Genomic DNA, 24,761 nt, shown 5'->3' on the forward strand with positions numbered 1-24,761 from the left:
GACTATCAGAGATGAATACTTTCTTCCAAAATTCACTGCAGACACTCAGACAAAGCTAGTTATGGTCCACACCTGCTTGACTCATTCATTCTCTGCCACCCAACAGCTTGACTGGTCCTGGAATAACTTAATACTACATTTGAACATATCCTTTAAACCCATACCTAATTTTAACAAAGTAAAGCAACTGCAAGACAATAATATTAGATTCACATATCAGTAAATGGCTTCTCAATAATTTCTTAGAATATCATTTTTGGAGTCAGGAGTATTGCCTTCAGAAATAAGTTCTCTTCTGGAACTCTTTATTAAAAAAAAAAAGTGTTTATTGACACCACAATAACCAAATCTCTTCCTCACCCCTTTCTCTCCTAGAAAACATGGAAGTTTTTCTCTCACCCACTGTTATATTCATTTCTGTTTAAACATCTTGTTGGTTTAATATCCATTTGGTAGCCTAACAGCAACCCACCTGTTCAGGATGGACACCCTTCATTCCTCTGCTGGACAAAACAAAAGTGTATCTGGCAAAGATAACTTTGCTGCTTCGATAGTGCTACTAAACACCTGGCTACATCTTTGGTCACCCAGCTGAGCAAGATGCCCTTAGTCAAAAACAAAGTCTCTTCTCTACCAAATATCTTCATAAAAGCCCCACAAGGACATCTATTTGCTCTCCTGTCCACCAGGCCACTGGAAGGGGAAAGCAGTATTCTGCACACCCATGTATACTCCTACACACACGCGCGCCCCTATTTGGCTGATGATGCCTTTGGAGACTTAGGCGCTTTTAAAATTACTCCTCAGTGTGGTGAGCAGCTCCTGTGAAAGCTGCAAATCATTTTGGGGGAAGACACCAGGAGCAATTGTTAAGAGCTGCGAACGATGTCAGCATTGTAAAGGCCACAAAAGAGAGACAAGTCTCTTCCCCAGCCTAACTAACACGGGAAAGGGGTGGCTGTTCAAAGCACACAGGAACTTTGAAATAGAGGATATTATTACAGATTCAGCTCTATGGCTGGCAAGGTATGAAACAGTTTATGGAAGAGAAATGAATGAAAAATAGATGTATGTTAGAGTTTAGGGTTAGGAAGGATTGAAGGTGTAATACTAATTGCGGTCCAGTTAACAGAACTGTTTCCACTACAGTTGCTAATACAGGATCGAGCCCTTGGGGCTTTAGTCTTGGAACAAGAAGAAGCACAGTAAGAAAGGCACAGGAAAAGAAATAGCCTGTTCTTTCTTTTTGAGCTGTCCCTAACAGCAGCTCTTTTCATTTTGCTATTCCACTGAGCCACAGAAACAGAAACAGGCTCAGTGAATCTCTATACCTCAGAGTAATTTACAAACCAAACTCAACACCACAACCAACAAATGTGTCCTTCATACACTTCCAGTAACACTGGAAATGGTCCCAGAGCAACCACCAGTTTCAAACAGCCCAAAAGTCTTGGCAGAATTGAAATCAGGATCCGGATTTAGCAGCTATGAGCCGAATGTTGTGGTTCAGGTTATGAAAGGAAAAAGCAGACTCTCTAATCTCCCAGAATGAACAGTCGCCCGTAGACCCAGCAAACAGAACAACGCAGGCCCAGGGCATGACTTCAGGCTGTGACCCACCCTTATACAGATAAATGCCTCAAAAATTTTGGAAAACAGAATATTCGTACAAGATGTCCCATTTGACTAACCTGGAGTAACGTGGGTGGGCAAGCAGACCTCCCTGTGCAAGAGGAAGGTTTGGGGCACACAGGGGTTCAGAGAGACTGCAGAAAACCCAGAACAAAGCCTGAGACTGTTACCCTCTAGAGCATTGCATATTCTGTAAGGTAACAAACCAGTGCTATCTGTAAGTTCTCAAAACAGCATCTAATGACTAATCTTTGGTACTATTTTGTGCCCTTCTCTCAGTGAACTGTCAATTTTATATTCACATTTCCTATATAGCATCTCTTTCTACAATTGATATTAGCACCATCAGTCACAAAATCGTGTACGTACTTAGAAAGGCTTTGACAGCTGTAAGAATTCAACAAGACAAAGCCAGCAGTGAACACTTAAGTAGTCAGTTCACGTTTAACCCCGTCTTGCAAAGGCAGAAGGACCTGCTACTGTTCTGCTGTCGTAGTGGTTTGTCTCCTGCAAATGCTCAGGAGTATTGGCATAGTCCACGTACCAATACACAGCAGAGCAGGACCCCTGCGCTGAAATTCATGCGTCATGGACGAGGATACACCCACATAGGAGAGCATCTCTGGGAAATAACATCAAGTCTCCGTGCTCCCCATTGCTATGTAATGTTTTCTCTTCTACCTAGCAAGTGTCATGGCAGTTATGGATTTTTCTTCACTTATCTGCACCACAGGAGTGAGTGTTGTTAATAAGTGATAGGAAACCACCGAGCCCTGTAAAAGGGATTCATTCTTGCAGTACAGGGAGCAATACACAGATTAACTGACACATTAACAGAGCCTCCTCTTCACCTTTTACTTTCTATTCCTTTCAGTTTTCACCCTCAAAAACAAGAACACAGCCATTACCTGTATCCACTCTAAATCAACTGGTGATCTATTGCTCACAAGGGATGAGAGGGTGTGGTCATTAAATGAGCAAATACAGCCATTTTCTCAGTAATACCTGGAATACTACAGTATGTCATGACAGGACAGTGATGTGCACGTCAAAGCAACGTTCAGGACGTGTGAATAAGGCTTGTAAGGTGTGGGATGGTCTCCTTACTCACAATGATCTCAAACAAAAAATCCTGCAAAGTCTTCATTACCCTGAATAGATGAAGCACTACAGTCTCTGAATTAACTGAAACTTTTTCTCTGCTTTGTTTTGTGTTTGTGTGTGTTTGTCTCAGACAAAGCTGATGGAGTTATGGAGGTTACCTGTCTTCTGCTGCTCCGCTGCTGATGGATCGTCTCAGTTGCCATAGAGACAAGCTCTGGAAGCCATGGACGGGCACAGCGCAGGAGCTGCCGGTGGGCTCTCTGCCGGTGGGCTCTGGCAAGGCGTTCCTCAGCAGGCATTAGCAGAGGCAGGGTCAGTCTCTGAAGGTGAGGAAGAGTCACACACACGTTACATTGCCATCCAAAGAAATTCCACGTACTATCGGTCCATGCGGCTGCGGAGCAGAGGGAAAAGAAAGGCTACGAGAGAGACAGTGAATGTGGGGCGTGCTACAGGTGAGTACTGACCCAGATAGCATTGCACTTCCTTTTTTTCACTGAGACTAGGAATCAGAGCAGCCAGGGAGATTACAAAAGGGTCAGGGAAGATAGAAAACAGTCTGGCTGGTCACCACAGTACAGAACATCCCTGCCCTATGGCACGGCTTGCAGCTGAGTGCCTCCCTTTGCCGGTCAGCCCGAAAATGCAAAACAGTTGGTTCTTCAAACATGCTTCATGGTGGAAAATCCAAGCAAATTTGGGACTGTGCTCTGCAACCCCTTCACTCTCTGAGGGAGAAATAAGTTAAGCAGGGAACACATGAAGTAGTCAAAAAAGTAGATACTTCTTTAGAACACAGAAAGGACAAATGATAAAAAGTAGGATTTATACAAATAATTGTACGGCAAGGTGAGTGGCACACTGAGGAAATAACTAGCAAAGACAGAGCCGTATGCTTAGGGATCAAGCCTGTAAAAATTGTGATGGATTATGAGTGGGGGGCCCGACTTCTCTGAAAATGCAGTTACTGCCACCTTGCATTGAAGACAGTTGTAAGAAACACCTCAGCTCCCCTACAAACCTGGGGGCTGAAACAACAGGAACACCACCCAGAACGTAGAGGCACTCAGGCATGGCTTGACCAGAGGTTGAAGGAGGTGGCCAAAAGGCTTTCTCTGAACACGGCCTGTAGAGAGCGTGGCTACAAGGCTGGAGTTTCACTGAGCTGGCACCTTGTCTGAGCAGCTGCCTGTGAAAGAAACTGGAGAAAGATGTGAGGAGCCCGAGAGCGAGCCAGGAAGGAGGCTATCTCAACAGACTCAGAAGCCCTGGAAACAGGGCACCAAGAAAAATTTGTAAGTGGTTTTAATCCAAACACTAAATGAGAGAAATCTGGAACTGTGAAGACAGAAAAACACCCTTTGCTTGACCTCCCAGGTGTCCAGAGAAACCGAACTTTGAAACTCCTTGTAAATAGAAGGAAAAGCAGTGAAGGACCCATCCACTCTTCAGAGTTTACTCTAACAGAAACGACACACCAGGCTCTGAACCTTGGCTAGTTGCACAGGTCAAAAAGAAATAACAATGTTCCCGACTTTCTGAGTACTAAGCAAGCCGCTGACAACTATTATTTTGTACTGCAGTAGTAAAGCACATTGCTTCAGTCCCTGAAAGCAGCCCAAGTTCTCTAAGAAAGCAAAGAACAGACATCCTCCACCCCACAATAAAGGAGGTCTGGGACATGCCCCCAAGAAAATAGGTGTCTCCTGCCTGCCCAGCCAAGGCAGCCACGCTGCTTCATCAGTAAAAAGGCCCATTCAACCCTGTGGCATGGACAGAAGGAAAGTTCCCTCCCTTCTCCAAGTTTCCAGGCAGACGGCACCAGAGCAAAGAGCGCCTGTTTAATATTCTGCTACTGTTGTCAGTGAGGTTTGTGGATAAACGGAGCGTTGCCTATGCCAGAGCAGACCTGCTCTCCACCCTGCCAGCGCAGCAGCAGCACCGGCGCGGTGCCGCTCTCTCCGGGCTCCTCTGGAGCGCTGCCGCAGCGCGAGCACCCAGGAGCTCGCCCCTCTGCCCGCTCTCCGAGCACCGCGGCACCCGGACCGCTGCCGCTGCCGGGAGGCCCCTCTCCTTCTTGGCCACTGGTGCCACTGCAGCAGGAGCAGCACTGAGGGAGGCATCTTACTCATACGTCTGCGGCGTCACCGCTCCAGGACAGGAGGACATCCCTCCTGTCTAGCCAGTGTCATTGCGGAAGGACAAGCTAAAAGAAAGGCTTCTCTCTTAGCAGCTCATGAGAGCATCCACAGCAGCAGACCTGCGCTTCTCCCCCACACGCCCCCTCTCTGTGTTTCCACTGGGGAAACTGGATCTGTCCCAAACTGTTTTTTCTTCCGTATCCGCAACTGGTCAGCAGGACACACGGGGAACAGCGTTTCTCTTCTCCAGTCCATACAGCAGGACCTGCTGGGAGCAATAGCTCTTTCTCCAGTATGACTGTAGCAAGTCCAGCCCAGAGCTACAGCTTTTAAATGCAGCTAGGACTGTGTAAGCAGCTCTTCTGCCTCCTCCCTCTACTCCACTGATTCCATCCCCTCTCCCAGAAACCGGACAGCGGGTGCTTTTACACCAGCCACATTTGTAGCAGGAACTTCTTCTGACAGCATTTGCTGAAGTGCATGGAAACAAGGGATGGGTGAGCTCTTTTATCTTGACTTCATACTCATTTGAACAGCAGCTATCCAAGAGTCTGGCTTGAGCTCAAATGTTAACCTGTTATCATTTTGCTTAGGAAATTACCTGGGGGGGGGAGGGAGGAAGGGAGAAAGGAGGAGAGGGAAAGATGCAGGGGAAAATGCGGGATAGAATACCAAACAGGGGAAGAATTAAGACTCAAGAAGTGAGAACAGGAAAAATAATCTAAAAGGATGTAAATCCAGCAAAAGAAAAGCTTTCATCTGAGCACCCTTTGCACCAGCCTACCTTTGGATTATAGCCTAAGCGTTGTAAAACATAATAGATGCTTTCCTTTAACTATAAAAAGAGTTTGTTTTTTTTAAACAATCTCCTCTGACAGGAGGCTAAAATGTTTAGCCTATTTGAAAGGCAAACAGAATAATTCAAACTAGTTTTTCATAAGCCCCTGGCACTGCTTAAGGGAGTTAGAGAAGTCTGGATTTCACCTTTTCCTTCTGAAAATCAGTAGCATTGATTAAATGGGCACATCAGAAACCAGCGTCAGCTAGAGCTTTGACTTGCCCGTGCTGTCATCAGTTTGCAATGGAAGCAGAATTATGACTTAGACCAAAATATTTCTAATAAAACAACAAGGCCATTTATCAACAGGCCACAAACAACAGGAGGTTTCATCTGAAAAGTGAAATGCATCCTCTCCTGCCAAGGACTGCAGTAGAAAGCCATGGACTTAGCACAACTTTGGCTCCCTGTAAAAGGATCAGAAGTTCATTTGAGGGAAAGTGGAGAAGCAATTAAAAGTAAAGCTCCTGTCTCACCCAAATCTAGCCTTGATTTATCCATCAAACTGAACATCTACTGTGTGCTTGAAAGCAGAGCAGTAATAAAGTCCTGCCTTGGGAAACTAAATATTGGCATGCACAGACACACAGGGCTAAACGTTTTCTCCTTAAAAAATTGCACTGAAAATCGCTAATGCTGAAGCCCAATTTCCAGTTTCACTTGCACCTATAAGAACTGATATAGTAAATCTACATTCACCTTTTCTTGACTGCACACGCAGTGGTGACAAAGGCGGCATAATCATGCAATATACGGGCTAACAGCATTTAAATCTTGCTCAAAAATCTAAGCTCAAACGCAGACTTCTGTGTGTCTGTGGTCTTCCTGTTGCCTTTTACATAAGTAAACCACTATTTACAGTACAAATAAAGATGACCCTTAAAAAAAGGACTGTTTTAACTCTCTCTTGGCTTTCTTTTCCGACACAGGTTCACTCAGAAATGAGGAGCCTGCCAAAGAGCCTCTGACTATGGAGGTTTTATCTCAGAAGGGATCGGCACCTCTGGCAAATGTTGATATGAAAGCTTTAGAAGAACTATGGATCCAAAGGTAAGGAGGCGCACGCTCAGGGTGCTCACTATGCCCTTCTGCTGAAGAATACAGGCAGAGCGGCATCAGGGCAAAAAGGCTTGGTTTTTTGCAGGACAGCTGGACTAAGCTATAGCTATTGATCCATGCCTTCTCACCCAGACTTGCAGTGCTATTTTCAATTTTATTTTAATGCTATGTATCATATAATACTAGAACTGTGGTACAAAAGGCCCTTATCTGTATAAGATTGGAGAAAAAAGTGAAGGAGAAGCAGGGGAGAAACAAAAAGACAGTGGGGAAGACTGAAAAGAGGGGAAATGTGATGTAGAATCAGCCAGTGGGTTAAGCAAAGACTGCAGATTGCCTCAAGCAGCTTATCGAGAGAAAAAAGAAAGTCTGCAAGCATTCCCTTATGCAACACCCTAACATAAGGCCCATTCCCAGCCTCCAGGGAAGAGCTCTCCTGAAATGTTTTACAGGCCTGCACAGAAAGCAGCGTTTTATACCTGAAGAAGTAGCTACAAAGAGGTTTTCTAAAGCATTTTTGCTTTCTGTTTGCTGCTAACATTCAAGAACTGATAGGCAACAGAGGCCTTACTGAGGTAGTCCTTTTTGGCATAAATTCCTCGACAGCCTACGTTCAGCAAAAGGCCTTGATCATGGGATCAGGGATCATGGGATCAGGGAACCAGGGTACTGCAGGGGAAGGGGAGCGTGGCAGACTCTGTACCACAGGTGAACTGCTGCTCTGAGCGGGTGCAGGCACGACTGACAAATACACGCAAGACTCCCATATAGAGTGGAAATCTCATATGCCCTGTGGCAGATGTGTTACATCTAGAGAGACAGGCTGCTCTCAGCACACGGACAAGAAATTTGTCTGGACCGAGATGCTGCCTAGCCTTGCATTTTCCGATATAGGATTGAGGCATTCCCCCTAAATGCCCCTCATCTCCTATGTGTAAAACCATGAGATAGTCCCTATTAGTTCTGTAGAAGATCAAGCTGAAAGCATTAAATACCTGCACTCTAAAGGTGCATGCATTATACTGCACTGTGTGGTCTTAATTACTGAGTGCAGCTACATGTTGTTATAATGCGTAGTGCCTTACCAGGCACCTTTCCTTATGAAGAGGACTCCAATAGAGAATTTTAGCCAATCTGTCAAGTCAGATTTAAATAAATTAATTGTCCTGGCTGAAATTGATTGCCCTTTGGCATTCAACTGAGCATATGAAACTAGACAGCTACGGTCTGCTGAGATGTCAAACCCATCTGTCTTCCTCTCCTTGCGGCATAATCATCACTGTCAGACCGACATCCTGACACCGCCACTTAGGCAGCTCTGAAACGTGCAAATTCCGATTATCCCTGGAGCTGGAAACAATGAGCCTGTGCTGGGAGCCAGTTTTATCAAACATGCTGCTGCACACAGAGCTTGACAGGTCAGCACAGGTTGTAAGTCATGTGTCTGCTAAAAGCAGGCAGTGCTGCTGAGTGGCATCATCTCTTGCAACTGAGCAAAGACATTTGACATGGAACGAGACCAGAGTTTTAGCTCAAACTGAGTCCATACCCTCCTCTTCCTTTCTCCAAAAGATCAGCAGTAATTTATAAGAGAACCGCTAGAAATTTGCATTGTGAAAAGCCTGCAGGAACCTAAGGATATTGCTATTACTTGCAATAATCACTGTTTCCCCCATTTTGCAGTGGAAAAGAGGCCAGTGCACAGATAAGACATGTAAGATATTATCCCGGGTCTCAAGAAATGCATTTAATCTCTCCCCAAATGAAAAAAAATGCTACCTGCCAGCTAGGAGTTTTTCTGAAAGCAGGAGACAGCAGCTCTGAAGAAGGGAAAGCACAGGCGCCTGTGGGCAGCACTGGGCAAGGTCCATGGGGCTCTCAGGAGAGGATCACCACTGCTCTGAGGGCAGGTGGGGCGTCAGCACTGCATCTCTTCACGTTCAATAGCGTCCGACAGCAGCGGTACAAATGCTAAGGCTGGGCCCGCACAATCCCTTCCTCTTACATGCAAATAACCAGTAGGTCTGACAAGAATGTGTTCTTTGCAAGTAGAGATGTCATCCCACATCATATACAGATGCTACATAATTTAGGGCAGGAAGGAAAAGGCCAGGAGGAAATAGCAAATAGCTCAGTAGAAAGAATATTTGTCTGAATTGTACTCGGATGGGATGAGGGCTTTAACACACTGACTAGGGAAAGGCACCATAGCCTTCTTCAAACCCACCAGGGACTTAGCTCTATGTCTCATTCAAAGCTCTGTGAATGGTCTATAAAAATAAATAAAATGAGATAAGTAGAGTAGTTCACACTGATTTCTAAAAACTGTACCCTACAGTTTTTCAGATTACTGCTAATGATATTGTTAGTGTTACAGAGCAATGTCTTATTTTCCAGGGCGACAAGCATAAGAGTCTAAGAACTACCTCTATAGACAACAGAGGCTCAAAGTCATACAAGAGCCAAAATCTGCCACATACTCTGCGTAAGATACTTCTTAAGAGCACCTCTATGCCTAGCTATTCTCAGACGAGTTTCTCCCCCATGACCTCTCCTATGCTGTGCCCGGCTCCCCCGAGCACTCTAGTATCAGCATTCCTCACGAGATCCCTTGGCTCCCTCCCTGTTTTCTGCATTGTACGTAGATCCAAACTCCTCACATGATGAGCCCCTTCCTGACAACTTGGCTGACTTGCCCTGAACATTTCAGAGCTGAGCTTCTAGCACAACTTCTAGTTTTCAGAGTAACTCGAGCCAAAGACCTGGAAGAAGCTGAGCTCAACAAAAGCCGCTTTCCCGCAGTGATCAGTCCGTCCAGCTTGACAGTGGCAGGAACTGTGCAGGTCGAGATCACAGAAAACCATCACAGAAAAAAACATCCACCTAGGGTTTGCATCCACAACCGTCAGCCCCAGCTGAAAGCAGCTCCCACAGAGACCAGCAAATTAGTCATTTTAAACCCTAGGAAGGAGATTCACCAATTATTATCTATCCTATATTATCAGCTAATAGGAGGTTGACGTCTCTTCATATCTAATTCAGTATAGATGCTTTAACAGCATGATTGTATTATTTACCTATCATTTCCCACCGAGACAGATTTGAGGAGTGATGTGTATTCATCATGGGCCACTAGATACAGTGGGAAAGAAACTCAGTGTGAAATTTCATGTTGCAAAGCTCACTGCAAGGTCATTGGTCTAACAGCACAGAACAATTTATTTCTCTCTTTCTCTGGTTATGAAACCTCCAATTCAGAGAAATGAAGATCATCTAAAATCAGTTGATTATGTTTGATGTGAGCTAACAGAATAGAAGCGCCACAACAGTGAAGGCAAACAGTCACCTCCAACAGAAAGAGGGAATCTAATTTGTTTGAATTCATACAAACATGTATACTAGAGACACCAGCCATGTAAAAATAGCATAACTGGAGGATATTGGCATGAATTTGGGTTAGCTTCCCACAGCACAGCACTAGTTGTCCTGGGCAGCAGAGGGCACTGCTTATATATTCTGATTCAGCCAGAAGAGCAGAGAAAGCCTCTGCAGAGGCCGAGATCTGTACTGCAAGAGGTCCTAAACCATACAATCAGTTTCCTTCTGCTTATGGAATAAATTTCTTATAGTCACCTCTTCTCTGTGCTGCCAATGGTGCTTCAGCTTGCAAGTGGTGAAGTCATGCATAGCTGGCACAAACACAGGTTGATCAAACCTTTCTATTTTGTCATTCTAAAATAATTTATTTCTCTTGTAGAGACAGATAAATAATTATTTTTATATCCCTCTTTTTGTACAATCTGGGTCCTAAGAAGTCTAACAGCAACAGTATTGCAGGGAGAAGAATTTAAATACTAATACATTTTCTGTAAAAATAGCCACCGTAGACATTAAGATGTTATTACTGTCAAAAATCCCGTATTTCACAGGACCATATGGAACAGGAAGAAATAACATACAGTACTGCCTAGCTAACCTTCCAGCCTGCAGCCAGTGAGGATCCTCACCCCAATCTGCACACCTATTCCACCCAGTCTCTGCTCCTCAGGCTTTTCAGCCCAGTCCTGGTCTCATTACCCAGCAACGTCCAGGCTTTTCCCTCCTGCTCCCCCAGTCTGATCTGCCTCATTCAGACATACTCTGACCCCCCAGGTCCTCAACCAAACTGTGTGTTTCCTCAGCTTGTACTTCCCCCACCCAGTTTCCTCAGCCTTACCATTTCCCAGACACATCATTCCCCTCTCTTCCCTCCGGCGGCTCGTATCTCAGTGCCTGGCTGTTCCCCAGACTCTTCACCCTTTGGTTCCTCATACAGTCTTAGTCTCCCATCCCTCCTCCTGATGCCGGTGCTATATTTTAGAGTCCTCTCCAACTCCCCATTTACTTAAGCATCCAGCTGTGGACCAGTTCCTCTCTTCGTAACAGGCTCCTGCTCCAAAAGCAGCCCCCTCCCAGGACGTGCTTGGGTCTTGCTCCCTCTGCTTTTCAGTCACGGGGGTTTCTCCCTGTGCTGCCTGGACCCAGCATCAGGATCACTGAGGACGCAGCAGAAACAGCCTTTCCTCACAGTGCCTAGAACCACACCAGGCACTCCTCACAGCTACAGGATCAGAAGTGCTTCACTCAGCCCTGGACAGATTTTCCCTATGGGCAGCAGCTCAGGGGTTTTAGATGCTAAAATCTAAGTCTACAGTTTACGTGTGTTGCATAGAGTGCAGAAGGGTTTATAATTTCTACAGATTTCCACAGGCGTGCCAAAGAGGAAGCCCTGGCAACCCCCAAATTCCAGGTCATATTTCAGCAGGATCCAAAGCTTCTCAGAGGACAGGACAGCAGGTTTTGTGTTTTCTGTTAACATGGATCCAATAATCTTTTCCTAAGCCCAAGAAATGGTTGAGCCTTTTTTATAAATAAAAAATAAGCAATCTATGGCAGACAAGTAAAGTACGGCAGCAAGTAAAGTTCCAGTTCTAACAATTATGAAAATCGAAATGTTAGAAGTACCTAAATGTGAGGATCTCATAATAGGAAGTACTGAGCATTTTTAGTTACAGGCAAGGCTGGTAACCCCAACAGATATAATTAAGGTACTTTGGTGAAGGCTTAAGGAGGTTCGGGAGAACAGATGTGCCCTTGGCCTTTACGATCTAAAAATGTTAGAGAAGAGGAGTTCCACTTTTCTCACACTGAAAAGTCAAAACCAGGAAAAAAACTGTGCAGAGACATCCGTTGTCAAAAATGCTGCTAAAAACACACGTGAGCAGAAAGAACCTGAATGAACCTGAAGTATGAAAATATAGTTGACTAGGTACAGCATTATTCAGATCTATTACTGACTTCACACTTCTCCACAAATTTGGTTAGCTCAGATTAAAACAGTTCTTCTTACCTCATCTTGCAGCCTTTTTCAGTGTGAAACTCCCACTGAATAAAAGGGTTTGGGGAATTTTTCATGAATAAGATCTGCTGGACTGCATCTTCTCTTTTTAGTTTCTGGAAGAGGAGTTTAATTTCTAAAAACTGCTATACGAGAACCATAAAAAGATGCATTTCAGCGTAGTTTGAAAGCAAGCTCTTTGCACAGCTCTATTCTAAGGAGTACTTTTGCGTTTAGATGCGCATAAAAAATCTTAATTCAAATAGTTACTCATTCCTCAAAATTATTAGCGCCTGAAAATACAGGCCAAGTTTGGAAATTCATCCTCCAAACAAAACTTAAATTAGATCATTGTAATAAACTAATTGTAAACTCACACCGATTATCACATTTTTAATGCAGCCATGGACCAGGCCAGCCAACATCTAGAATGTTTCCCACCAGCCGCACAGCGAAGCTGGGAACACTTTGCAACCACACCATCCCCCCTTCTTCCTTTGCGGAGCATACACAAGCTCACAGCCTCTTTCCTTTGCCCACAGGGAACTGAACATTGTAACCAGAGCACGACCATCATTAAGAGGTCGTGAGGATAATTTCCAGTGCCTGTGCGCTTTGGGATCCTAAGAATTCTCGAGAGAAAACTGGGCTTTAGTCTGTCATGGTGCTGCATGACTTCTGCCACCCATGAGAGCGCAAGGCACGCAGTCCTACTCGCGTGGTGCTGGGGCAGGAGTTTTATTCATTTGTTTTAACATAAGTCACTCTAGTAGTCAGATTCTTTTTTTCCCCTCCTCAGTTAGACAGGAAATTTTAGGATGAAATATAGTGGTTTTGCCCAGAAAACTCTGATGTGTCATCACGAGGTTTTACTGATTTTGATGAAATCAGGAAAAGCTTTTTAGGCCCAGGATCAAGTATGTTGTCACTACATTGAGAGAGCAAGGACTCCCCCCCCATATGAACTCCTACCCAAATGGTTACGATCAGGTGGGGTGGGGACTTCTGCCTGACCCTGCAGCTCCACAGCAGTTTAAGGTGATCCGAGGGGGCACCGCCTTGGTCCCGCCATCCCTCTGCGTGCTTGCCACCTCCGCTGTATGGCACGCGCATTTAGCTGACCCTGTCGTGAGACAGTTCAGGGGGCTAATCTCACACCAGGCTGGTTCTATAGAAATAAATGAATCATTTTCCACCAGTTTAGCTGCTGGAACCAGTTCACCAAGGGGGAGATGAGCACAAGTGCTGGCATAAAAGTAGAGGCAGAAATCTGCCTCAGGGAGCAGAATGAAAGGTGGAATCAAGCAGGTAGATCAGCCTAAACTGAACACAGAGACAGTCCTAACAACCGTGGAAGAAGAGAAGGGAAAAGAAGCACCGACGCTGGTGCTATTCCATTTAGTGGAAGTAGTTCAATATTTGCTGACCTAAAGTGATACCTGGTGAATAATGCATTCACCTAGAAGGAAGGGAGAGACATGTTCGGGCACCTGTTCCAGTGACCAGAGAGGGTGGAAGAGCTCCAAGAGGCGAGACTGATCCACCCTGGAACAGGCAACAGCATGAGGGATGTGAGGGAATGACACAGCAATGACTTCAACCTCAATCTCCCACACCCAAGATGAACATCCTAGCCACAAGGCTGTTGAGAGAGAATCACTCGTTTGCCTCCCTTCACCTTTCCTGACAAACTTGGAAAGCTCTCTGTTTTGTCCCCAAACAAAAAAGCAAGCTTTAGAAAACCTCAAAAATTTTTGCAAGACAAAAATGTGCTTCTCACTTAGTATCCTTTTTTACTCCAGTCCCAGGGTGCTGGAAGCGCTGTCACCTCACTTGGGAGAAAAAGTATTTCTCAGGCACTTGTTCTGCTTACAGAAGTTCTTCTCCATATATCAACATGAAGTATGAGAACATGGTATGAGCCTAGAGAGAAAGAAAGAGCAATATTTTAGAAAGACTAAATCACAATTAAAAAAATAAAAAGTTCTAAAGGAAGAAAAAGTAGCGTATTAGTCATGGCTAAACAGTGGAACAGATTTCTGAGATACAAAAATACAAGCTGTGACCTCCCATGGCCACAAGGGGCATTTCATTCTCAGTTTGACTTCTTACCTCCTCATAGCTTCCAACATTTTTTATTATCATTATTACTTTTACTGACATATTTCAGGTTTTCATCTCAGACCAAAGGTGAAATTACTTTGGAAAATTTGAAGAAAAGGGAAAGACAGGCAGGATCAAATTAACAGGCAGTTATGGGATCCTGAAAAGATGCTTTCTATTTATGAATGTTTTTCATACCTGTACCTCAGGCACCTTTTAAAAAAGAAGTCCCTATTTGCCACAGATTTAACCCTTGCGAGTGAAGTTATGTGAGGAGTTAGAATGTATTAACCTCCTAATGCATGTTTCTAAAAGATATGGTTAGCAGGTACACACAAAAGTTATATTTAGATATCTATTGATTCTAGCAGATTCTTATGCCTTGACTTCCCTTGGCACACAAGGAAGAACTCCCTGCCTCTCTTGGTCCATCTCTGCATAAAGTAGTAAGCAGCATCTCTATCTTTCCAGAGCTGAAGATAATGAAGAGGTTCAGCACAGTTAATAATCTCCCTCCCCGTCTGAGAAATAAGTTTTCTGATATCCCACCCACTTACTAAAACCCCTGACAATACTCTTGCCCTGGCAGCCAGCCACTAAGCCGTCAATCACTAACCAGAGCTCAGACAAACCGTTCTCTCACTTCAGGTAGTCTCTGAGGCTTTATCCCTTTTAGGAGCTTTTGGCTGCCCTTTCAGTCACCTGTCTCCACAAACCCCCTAGCCCCAGCGCTTAATGGCCTGACAGCACACCTTCATACCACACTGACCATCTACGACGGGACAATCTCCCCCCGCCCCCAGCGCTCAGGCTGTCCTCCTCCTCCGTCAGCGACAAAACAGGCTCCATCTCTCAGACCTCACCCTGACGAGACCCTGGTGTTTCCCACCGGCCGTCAGATCTTTCCAACCTCCTAGTCCGGGACTGGGATTGGACTGGACTGACAGTCCTATCCAAATGGTCAAATTCCTTCATTAACGTTCCCAGCTGTTTTTCTCTCCCGTTCTGCCTCTTAATGACATAAGGTCTGAGCCCTTCCAGTGTGCCAGATCTAGATCTAGTTCAAACAAGCTGAGGGAGTTTTTCTCAATATATAGTCATGTGCTACCTGGAATCTATCCCGATATCTCATTTAGCAAATACAATACGAAAAATATAAAAGGGAACTCATTTTACATATACAGGTCAACACATGGATTTTATGTTACTGCAAAAATTACATTCTGAGGTACTGAAAAAAGCATGGTTATTTATGCAACGGGGAGAGAGCTAACAGCAGAAATAGCTGAACATTTTGACTGTTTAACTCCTCAACTGCAATGTGGTACAGATGACGTTTTTTGCTGGGGGTTACTAACGCGTAGGGAAGAGCTGCACCCAACCTGTCCGCAAGCACTCGCACTGATCGGAGGGTGTAACCGTGCTCTGGAGCTCGAGAGGATTTATCCCTGAGGCGGAAAAACAATTACCTGAAAGAAGACAGATATAGACCATTGAGTACTGAGATACTTACTGCCTAAATGAGAAAACATATCCTTGCGGAACTAGCGACGCTAAGGAAGGGGAGAAGGGGGAACGACCGAGTGGGTCCAAAGCCCTGCAGAGGAGGAGAGGAGGATGAGGGTCAACGCCGCGGGGTAACCAGGGGTGCAGCTCCCGGCAGGAGGGAATAGGCTGAGCCTCCCAGTTACCTTCCTCCATCTCAGGGTTTCATTCCCGGAGGGAGAAACGCACCATATGCACCAGATCTGGAGGCAGCTCCGTAAAGCCCCCCTCTGCCACCCCCTCGCCTCCCTCAGAGCCGGCACCGGGCGCGGGCAGGCGGAGCGGGGCCGGGGGGCCGAGCCGTGCCCCAGGGCTGAGGGAGGAGAGGTCGCCGCCAGGGTAGGAGCCCCCCTTGGTGTGGGGCAGCGGGGGAGAAGGCGCGCGGGGAGGCGAGGGGCTGGCGCGCGGGGCGGGCGGCGATGGGGACGGGGGCTCCCCGCACCCGAGCGAGGCGCCCCTCCGCAGGAGAGCGGGGCCATGGAGGAGGTCGGGCTGCCGGCCGAGGCGGGGGGCCCCGGGGCCGGGACGCCCGCCTGTCGGGGGGCCGCGGCGGAGGTCGCTGGGGGGGCAGGGGTGCCGGGTGCCCCGCGGCCTCCACCGGCGGAGGCTCCCCGAGGGGGCTTTGGGGAGCCGGGGGGGTCTGCGGAGGCGCTGACGGGGTCTGCAGGGGGTCGGGCAGGAGGGCGCCGAGGGGAGCCGGGGGGCTCGGCGAGGGCTCTGCGGGGGTCGGGGGGCAAGTCGGGGGGGCTCCGATGGGAGCGGGGTTTGGGGAACGCTATGGGGAGCCGGGGGGGCTCTGAGGGGGTCCGGCTTGAACGGGATCTGGGGGAGCCTGAGGGGCAGCTCTGTGGGGCTGTGAGGGGGCTTGGGGGGGCTCCGAGGGGATTTGGGGGCTCTATGGGTGTCTGAGGGGATTTGGGGGGCTCTGAGATTGGGGGGAGCTCTGTGGGGCTGTGAGGGGGTTTGGGAGGGGAACTCTGAGGGGATTTGGGGGGAGAAGTCTGAGGGGATTCAGGGGGCTTTGGGGAGCTCTGAGGAGATTTGGGGGGGCTGTGAGGGGCTTTGGGGAGCTCTGAGGGGACTGGGGGAGCTGTGAGGAGATTTGGGGGGATTTGGGGATCTCTGAGGAGATTTTTGGGGAAAAAGTCTGAGGGGCTTTGGGGAGCTCTGAGGAGACTGGGGGGCTGTGAGGGGCTTTGGGGAGCTCTGAGGGGATTGGGGGCTGTGAGGGGATTTGGGGAGCTCTGAAGAAGGTTGGGGGGCTGTGAGGGGCTTTGGGGAGCTCTGAGGGGATTGGGGGCTGTGAGGGGATTTGGGGAGCTCTGAAGAAGGTTGGGGGGCTGTGAGGGGATTTGGGGAGCTCTGAGGGGATTGGGGGCTGCGAGGGGATTTGGGGAGCTCTGAAGAAGGTTGGGGGGCTGCGAGGGGATTTGGGGGAGCTCTGAGGGGATTGGGGGCTGTGAGGGGATTTGAGGGGATTTGGGGAGCTCTGAGGAGGCTGGGGGGGCTGTGAGGGGCTTTGGGGGGGCTGTGAGGGGCTTTGGGGGAGGAGACCCGAGCGGGGAGCTCCGGGGGGTTTGGGGGGGGCTCTGAGGCGACGGGGAGGGTTTGGGGGGGCTCCGCGGGGACCTGGGGGCTGCGGGGGCGCCGAGGCGGGCGCGGCGGCCGCAGCTCCCCGCCGCCTCCCGCGCAGGCTGCTGCCTTCCTACCCCCGTTACCGTGGCAACCGCCCGGGCTCCCCCAGCCCCGCGCCGCCGCCGCAGCCGCAGCCGGAGCCGCTCGGCAGCCGCCGCTCGCCGCCGGCCATGGAGCTGCTGGCCGCGGCGCTGAGCGCCGCCTGCGCCCTGGACCAGGACGGCGCGGCGGGCCAGCCCGGCAGGTGAGCGGGGCGGGGGCGGCGGCGCGGGGCGGCGGCGCGGGGGCCCGCGCTGCCCCTGCCCGCGCCCGCCGCCGCCGCGGGGCTCAGGGTGCTCTGCCCGCAGGGAGCCCGCCGCCGCCGCTGAGGAGAGCAGCGCCGCCGCCGCCGCCGCCGCCGCCGCCGGGGACGCGCCGCCCGCGCAGCCGCTGACCGCCGACTCGTGGAGGAACCTCATCGAGCACATCGGTAAGGGGCCCCGCCGGCGCCGGGGCGGAGCCGCGGGACCCGCGTTACCGGCCGGGGCTCTCGCCGCGCCGAGTTGGTCGCGGGCCGCTCGCAGGGGCAGCACCGCGTCAGCCGGCGGCCGAGGGGGAGAGGGCTGTCAGGGGTCTGCTTCCCGAGCACGGCGGGGGTGCCGCGGGGGGCTGGGGGCGACGCCGGCGTGAGCCCCAGCCCCCGGCTGACCTTCTTTGCTGTTGGGCATCGGGAGGCTTCGTTTTTAAACAGTTACGGTTTTATCGCTGGAAGCGGTACCGTGGGGTGCCGGGCAGTGCTGGGCATGCCTGTGCCCGGGCATCCCCTGCCCGCTGTGAATCAGCGGGAAGCCGTGCGAGCGCCCTGCCCGGCGAGCACCAGCGCGGGCAGAGCTGCTGCACCGCGAAGGAGACGGGCTGCCGACAGCCCGACTGCCTCCCCTGACCCCGCAGCGAGGTGGCTCCCCTTCCTGCCTCCAAGACGGGCTGCCGACAGCCCGACTGCCTCCCCTGACCCCGCAGCGAGGTGGCTCCCCTTCCTGCCTCCAAGACGGGCTGCCGACAGCCCGACTGCCTCCCCTGACCCCGCAGCGAGGTGGCTCCCCTTCCTGCCTCCCAGGCACTAAACAAACTTTCTGCCTGAAACTGGAGCAGAGTATCTCGGAGAAAACGCCTCTGTACCTCCTGAGATTTTGCACAGCTTTCAGTGTAATAACGTTTACTTTAACGGCACGGCAAATTCTCTGCGGCAAGCGTTTTCCACAATTAGTAACTGGTTTTTCAGTTCCCCTCCCAGTTTTTCAGGGAGCTGGAAAGGGAGACGGCTACCAAAATGAAACAGAATAAGACACAAAGGTAAAAGCCTAATATGACGCTATACGAACCATGTAAACATCAGCATGTGTGAAGCTTAGCGTTAACCGCTTAATTTTTAATCGACGGACCGCACCAAACCGATCTCTGACTGCACGATTAACCCTTAGCCAGGTGACAGGAGTGCAGGTTGGGACATTAAGCGGCAGATGGAGTTTGCACAGCTCTCCCTGACATTCTGCACTTGTTCCCTTATTGAGCACAAGCATTCACTAAATTATCGAATCTTCAGTGTCAGGTTTAACTACTGCTCTCAGCTTTTTTCTGCATGTTTAGCCAGTTCCCACATTTGTTGCTCTTTCCACATGTCAAAACCCTGTTCCCTCACCTTGTATCTGTTCCGTTACCCCTCTTTTGCCACCACCATCTCTTGCTTCATCTGCAATAGGCTCTTGCTTGGCTTCTGTCCATCTTGGCTTCTCTCTGTCTCTATGAAAAGACTGCAGGTAAAAACATCTAAGCCTATGCTCTACCCACTGTAACTTCGTTACCCGCGTATGGATGTACCTTTTATATCAAATTTAGTCTTTTTATCCTTGCTAGCACAACCCCTTTAGTTCCTTCCTGTCTTTCTTCTGCATGAACATCTACCTGTCTTTTGTCTTTCTCCTGGTATCACCCTCCTGTTTCTTCCTGCTATTGCTCTCTTTTGTAGGGCTTCAGTCAGTCTCTGTTCAGCTCCCTCCTTAAAATGTGTTACCTGGCTGGCACTTCCGAACAAGTGGTGGTGGTAGGTGCCTTTAGTCAGTTAGATCTCTCCGTGTCAATATGTGCCTTTGCCTGAGCTGAAGGCTCGGGAGGTCTCGCCTGTCAGGTGGGTCAGCTAGGGAACCTGGCAGCAAGAAAGGTTTCATTGTCTGGATTTTGTTTCCTTAAGAGCAAGAGAAGAATTTGTCTCGGAGATCTTTGTTAAAGGATTGCTCTGCAGATCTCCACAAGAGAAACTAAATTACCCTTACGTAAAATACAAACAAAATGGCCTCAATTGCCTGGGACTTGCAGGGCAGCCCCACCAGCACAACGTGGCTGTGTGATCAGAGGCTGCAGGTATAACAGATTGTGCTCCAGTTTCCCCGTATGTTTTCCCCTGAAAATAGTGGCCATGCTGCCTCGGGGTGTTATTTCCCAGCCTGTCCTACTCGCCGGTGCTCAGGTCGGTAGGGCAGCAAGTACCCAGTGCCCTACTGCTCCAGAGCCGTTCAGCACGGGCTGAGCTTACAGGCATGAGCAGTCCCGCCGAGAGCAGCTCTGATTTAGCAGGTTCTCCGCATCGTTCCTCAGAGAGCCTTTCCACCCCACCACATGCTCAGCACCCTCACTGGTGCTGATTAAAAGGCAGAAGCATTTAGGAAAGCCATATAAGCCTCGCTGACGCAGAGAGAAATTATATAAGTAGCAGCAGCATGCTAAACTTCAGGGGAAGTCTCCTCTTTGGTGATCGTGTAGGAAGCTAGCAGAAGACTGCATGGTTTCCTAGGCACAGCTACCCTTACTGCTATTTTAGTCCAGCGTTGAACGTCTTTCCAGGGAGAACAGATACCAGGATACACTCGCAGACTGCGGTACTGCTGCCCTTGTGCCTGCACTTTTCCCCAGCATATTTCTGCGATACAGTTTGAACGGTGATTGATATTGAGCCTCCTGAAAGCTGGTCCAGAGACTGAATAGGTGGTGACAGCTGTGTTCCAGTCCTCCCTAAACAAACTCCCGACCCAGTTGTCTCACACCTCATTACACATGAAATCTGCTTACAAGATCCGGTATCATGAGTACATTTGACCAGATTTATTTTGTCTGTTTTGTTAGAGATTAAAATCTGTTACACATTTTTTTAACATCTAGGGCTTTTAAATTTATTCATTCAACTTCTGATATTAAAGTATGAACCAAGAGAGACAACATAAATTGTGTTCCTTCAACTTGAGTAAGTGAATAGAGTGACTCGGAGCAGGCTTATACTCTCCTGTCTTTTCATATCTTGTAAATCAAATTTTAGATTCTAGCAATTAATATTCTGGGTCCTACAGGTGGCTCAGAAAGGGAAATGGGACAGTTAGCAGCAGCCATGTGAGAGAGAGAGGATCTTAAATCTTCTCTACTTGGCCTAGGAATTTCAGGATTCCTACCTTTTTGGTACTGTCAGTTGAAACTGGGAGTCTTTACAAATTCTGTGCAGTATCTTCTGGTCCTGAAGTTAGTATTTGAAACGCAGAAGACAGCTTGTGTGACTGATGGGCAGCAAGTTGTTACGAATTCATAGCCTTTTCTTTGGTGCTGTGGCATTCAGGAACCTTTTGAGTATTAATTTAGTATCTTCACTCATCTGCGAAGCTGAGAAGGAAGAGAGAGAGAGCGAAGTTAAGCAACATGTCTAAGTCTACCCAGGAAATCAGACCTAAACTAGGACCAGTACTTTGCTGTTCTGATGCTTGACCTGTCTAATGCCTTAACAGCAGCTCAGTGTTTGCTCCTTAAGGATTTTCACAGCCTTAAAATACTCCTTTAAAGTAATTTCAGTGTACGCAGGATTACTTTTCAGACATAACACTCATGCACACCTATCTATCTGTCTATCTACCTAACTTGTAACGTAATAGTACTGAAAGATGACCTTTAATAGCCTGGCAAATAAAAACAACTCTTCTTTCATGTCTTCTCACTGATCATGGATTCACCTGACTGTGTTACTAACATGTTTGGTGACAGCAGATTGTTGACAACACTTTAGATTCAGAAACGGTGTTCCATTTCTATTTTCTACTTTTGGTTGAAATTGGAATACCATAATTGGCTTTTTCTCTCAGCATGGATGGGATCTCTCTCTCACCTCTGCTGAGATGAACTAATGCAGAACAAATATCCGTTCCCTCAATGCATTCCTACTCTTTTGTTCCACGTAACCCGTTATATTGCCTTCTAGGGCTCTTGTATCAGGAATATCGAGATAAATCTACACGCCAGGAGATTGAAACCAGGCGGCTGCAGGATTCACAGACAGACCCTGAGGAGAATTCAGCCAGCGAGGAAACTCCATCCGAAACAGAAGCTCCAAGTATAACCGAAAGCAAAGCGGCACCTCAGATCAGTTTGCTGAGGAACTCCAACTCCCGGTTCAACTTATGGCAGGATCTTCCTGAGATCCGGAGCAGTGGGGTCCTTAGCATCCTCCAGCCAGATGAGATCAAGCTTCAGGAGGTAATGAGGGAAAATGGAGAGTTTCTTAACTGGGTTGTTCCTTAAAAGGGTATGAGTGAATTAAATAGAATCAGCAAGATTTAAAAATAGAGAAGCTTCATAGCAGTTACAGGCAGGTCTTGCCCTGTTGAGTGCTTTTATTCTGTCATACTGCTTAGTGCTACTTATTTCCTTTGAAATTGCAGGGTGTTGTCATATTTGCTATTGCTGCTAGACATCGAAGTAGCAATGAAATTTCTTTTCCCTTTTCTGAATGAACGTTAGGAGCAATTTACAAAGGAGGGTAAAGAAAACGAAGAGGTTCTTGCAGCAGAGCTTTTGATCCGCAGTGCAGGATGATCCTCTTCAAACGTTATTAGCAAGAAACATACTTTCCATCAGAAATCTTGCAAGAATTCAACAGTTGACTATAATCTGTCTTAAAAGTGATGGCATTAAAGGAAAGGGAAGAGACAGAGATTGACGAGCTTCCTTATTTTTAAATGTTAATACTTGGAGTCTGTTGTCTCTAAAAGAGAAATGGCTGTTTTCTTATACAAAACTCAGTCAAAAATAGTGACGAGTACGTTTGCGTTTTAGCCATACAGTGCAGTGACATCACCATTCGAGAATCATGTACCGTTAATTTACATGGCTGGATCAAACAGTGAGAAGAGTAGGTGGGGGTAGCTGCCGCAGTTAATGAAAACATCATTCACACAACAGTTTACAACTGGCTGCTATTTCGGATAGCGTAGGGAGCACGAGCACTCTTTGTCAATGCATAGCACCGCATTCATAGCCTGCAGTGGAGATGAACAAGCCTTACTCAGCGTGTGGTGTGCGTTGTAGTATGAGCAACGATCTCTGCGGGCTGGGCCCTGCGAGCCCTGCTGTCCCCCTGTGCCAGGATCGCTTCTGGTGCGAACAGCCTGCCAGTGCATTGATTCAGCCCTGGCTGTTGTGGTTGAACCCGAAGTGATGAAGAATTGCTCAGGGTGTGAGCAGTTGCCTCGAAGTTTACTTGGATTTGCACAGTCACAGTTTATGAACCGCTTGCGTATACAGTCCCACGCCCGTCCTGGCCAAGGCTGTAACCTCACTGCTACCCAGAGAAGGCCCGTTTTGTGCAGCTCGGGGGTACGATGGGCAGAGCTGTGTTAGTCACACCCTTAACGTGAGAGACCGGTGTTTACATAGGGTAGCTTGGGCCGGCAGTACGGACTCTTAGAGCGTCAGTGTTATGGCTAAAGGTGACCAAAATGACTTGTTGCTTTTCCTCCTTCTTCTGTGCTGGTTATTTCCATGTCAGATTTGTTCTGTTTACGTGGCAAAACACCGTATTTCTAACTGCCAGCATTACAAACACAATCTGGCATCCGAAAAGTTACCCGCTTCCTTCTTTCTGCTTCGAAATGAAGACAGTAATTCACAGAGAAATATTGTCTTAAAAGTTTGCATTATCGGTTTGAAAGACTGCCATGTCTCTTGAGTGACTTTTATTACCTGTAGGTCTTTTATGAAAAAAAAATCCCTGTAGTGCTGAATCCCAGCATTAAGTGTGCTGAATTTTCCTCTCTGCTTAAATAACAAGAGAAAGAAGGCAGATGGAGATGGGAGAGTGCTACCTTAAAGAAGCGATGCACTTTCCCCTGATGCTAATTTATCAGAGATGGAATTTTCTTCCTGTTTGATATGGAATTGTCTGTAAGAGACTGTAAAATAGCCTAAAGCCAGAAAGCTGTGAAATTGGCTGGATATTGAACAGAAAGAGTGGAGAATACATTGGCAAGAATGGAAAGAAAGTTGAAGCAAAAAAATCCCTGTTCCTAGCTGAGGAGGAGACCGCCGCCGTTGCTGGGATGGAGCAGAGCTAAGCAGCCGGAGAAGCAGCTGCTCATCTGCAGCAATCTGCAGAACAACAGCGACAACAGTAAGAAAGGTGATACCTGCAAAGAGGAGGAATCTAGACATCCTTATTGGCAATGACTGAAAATAACTAAGCAGGTCATTAGCATGGGATAAAAACAAAACACAGTTGTTTTCTAGACCTCAAAACAAGAAACTTCACTGGAAGAGCAATGGGTGTTTGAAGAGTGCCGTGGAAGGCAATTTGTCATTGTCCCTGTTGGAACAAATGAGCCATGCAAGTGGAGTTTCAGGGGAAAAAAAAATGCAGCATGGCCTGTTAGCCCTGGGAACTGAAACAGGACTCAAACCGCGATGGCCTCGGCCTCTCCAGCCTTTTTCATCTGAAGCCAATGTGAGAGTAGCAAAATATAAAATAACTGGAAGTGTCACAGCAAAAAAAAAAGAAAAAAAGAAAGAAAAAAAAAACGTGGGCGAAAGTGCAGAAAAGGGAAGAACAAAAGAAATAACAAAGGACGTGTAGCAGACCATAGGGGTCAGGGAAATACAAAAATTACACAGTACTGGAATAATTATCAGAAATGACTAAATCACTGGTAGGGTATCTTTAATTATCCAGACATCTGTTGAGCATCAAACACAGCAAAACATGAATCATCAAGGATTTTCTTGTAACTATATAGAAGATAACTTAACGCTACGGAACGGAGAGGAACAAGCCAGAAGCAAAGCTCTTGGGTGCCGACATGGGACCAGTGCGGAAGAAAGGGCAGGCAGCGTTTCTGTAACGGGAGGAACAGGCGGCTCAGAGGGAACAAGCTTCCTGTATTAGGTGTGGTGTAGCTTGAAACAAACTGTCATCGAGGTACTGGGTTTTGAAGAGATGGTGATCTAGGGATTAGAAGAAATAGCATTTAATCAGTGCAGCTTCTTT

At 47.8% G+C, this 24,761-nt stretch overlaps 1 protein-coding gene across 2 annotated transcripts in view; it reads left to right on the forward strand.

Moving 5' to 3' along the window:
* Window positions 1-24,761, forward strand: part of NGEF (neuronal guanine nucleotide exchange factor) — a 52,304-nt gene that overhangs the window by 8,179 nt on the left and 19,364 nt on the right. The window contains exons 2-6 of one of the 2 annotated variants that reach the window (XM_064517010.1): window positions 2,867-3,191; window positions 6,645-6,765; window positions 17,493-17,678; window positions 17,782-17,903; window positions 21,705-21,979. In XM_064517010.1, coding sequence (XP_064373080.1) covers window positions 2,960-3,191; window positions 6,645-6,765; window positions 17,493-17,678; window positions 17,782-17,903; window positions 21,705-21,979 — 936 coding nt within the window. In that variant the 5' untranslated portion in view covers window positions 2,867-2,959. Of the gene's footprint in view, window positions 1-2,866; window positions 3,192-4,983; window positions 5,375-6,644; window positions 6,766-17,492; window positions 17,679-17,781; window positions 17,904-21,704; window positions 21,980-24,761 lie in introns of those variants that run through there. The other variant, XM_064517011.1, reaches the window with a different exon arrangement.

The sequence above is a fragment of the Dromaius novaehollandiae genome, chromosome 9 (genome assembly GCF_036370855.1).
Source record: "Dromaius novaehollandiae isolate bDroNov1 chromosome 9, bDroNov1.hap1, whole genome shotgun sequence".
NCBI lineage: Eukaryota > Metazoa > Chordata > Aves > Casuariiformes > Dromaiidae > Dromaius > Dromaius novaehollandiae.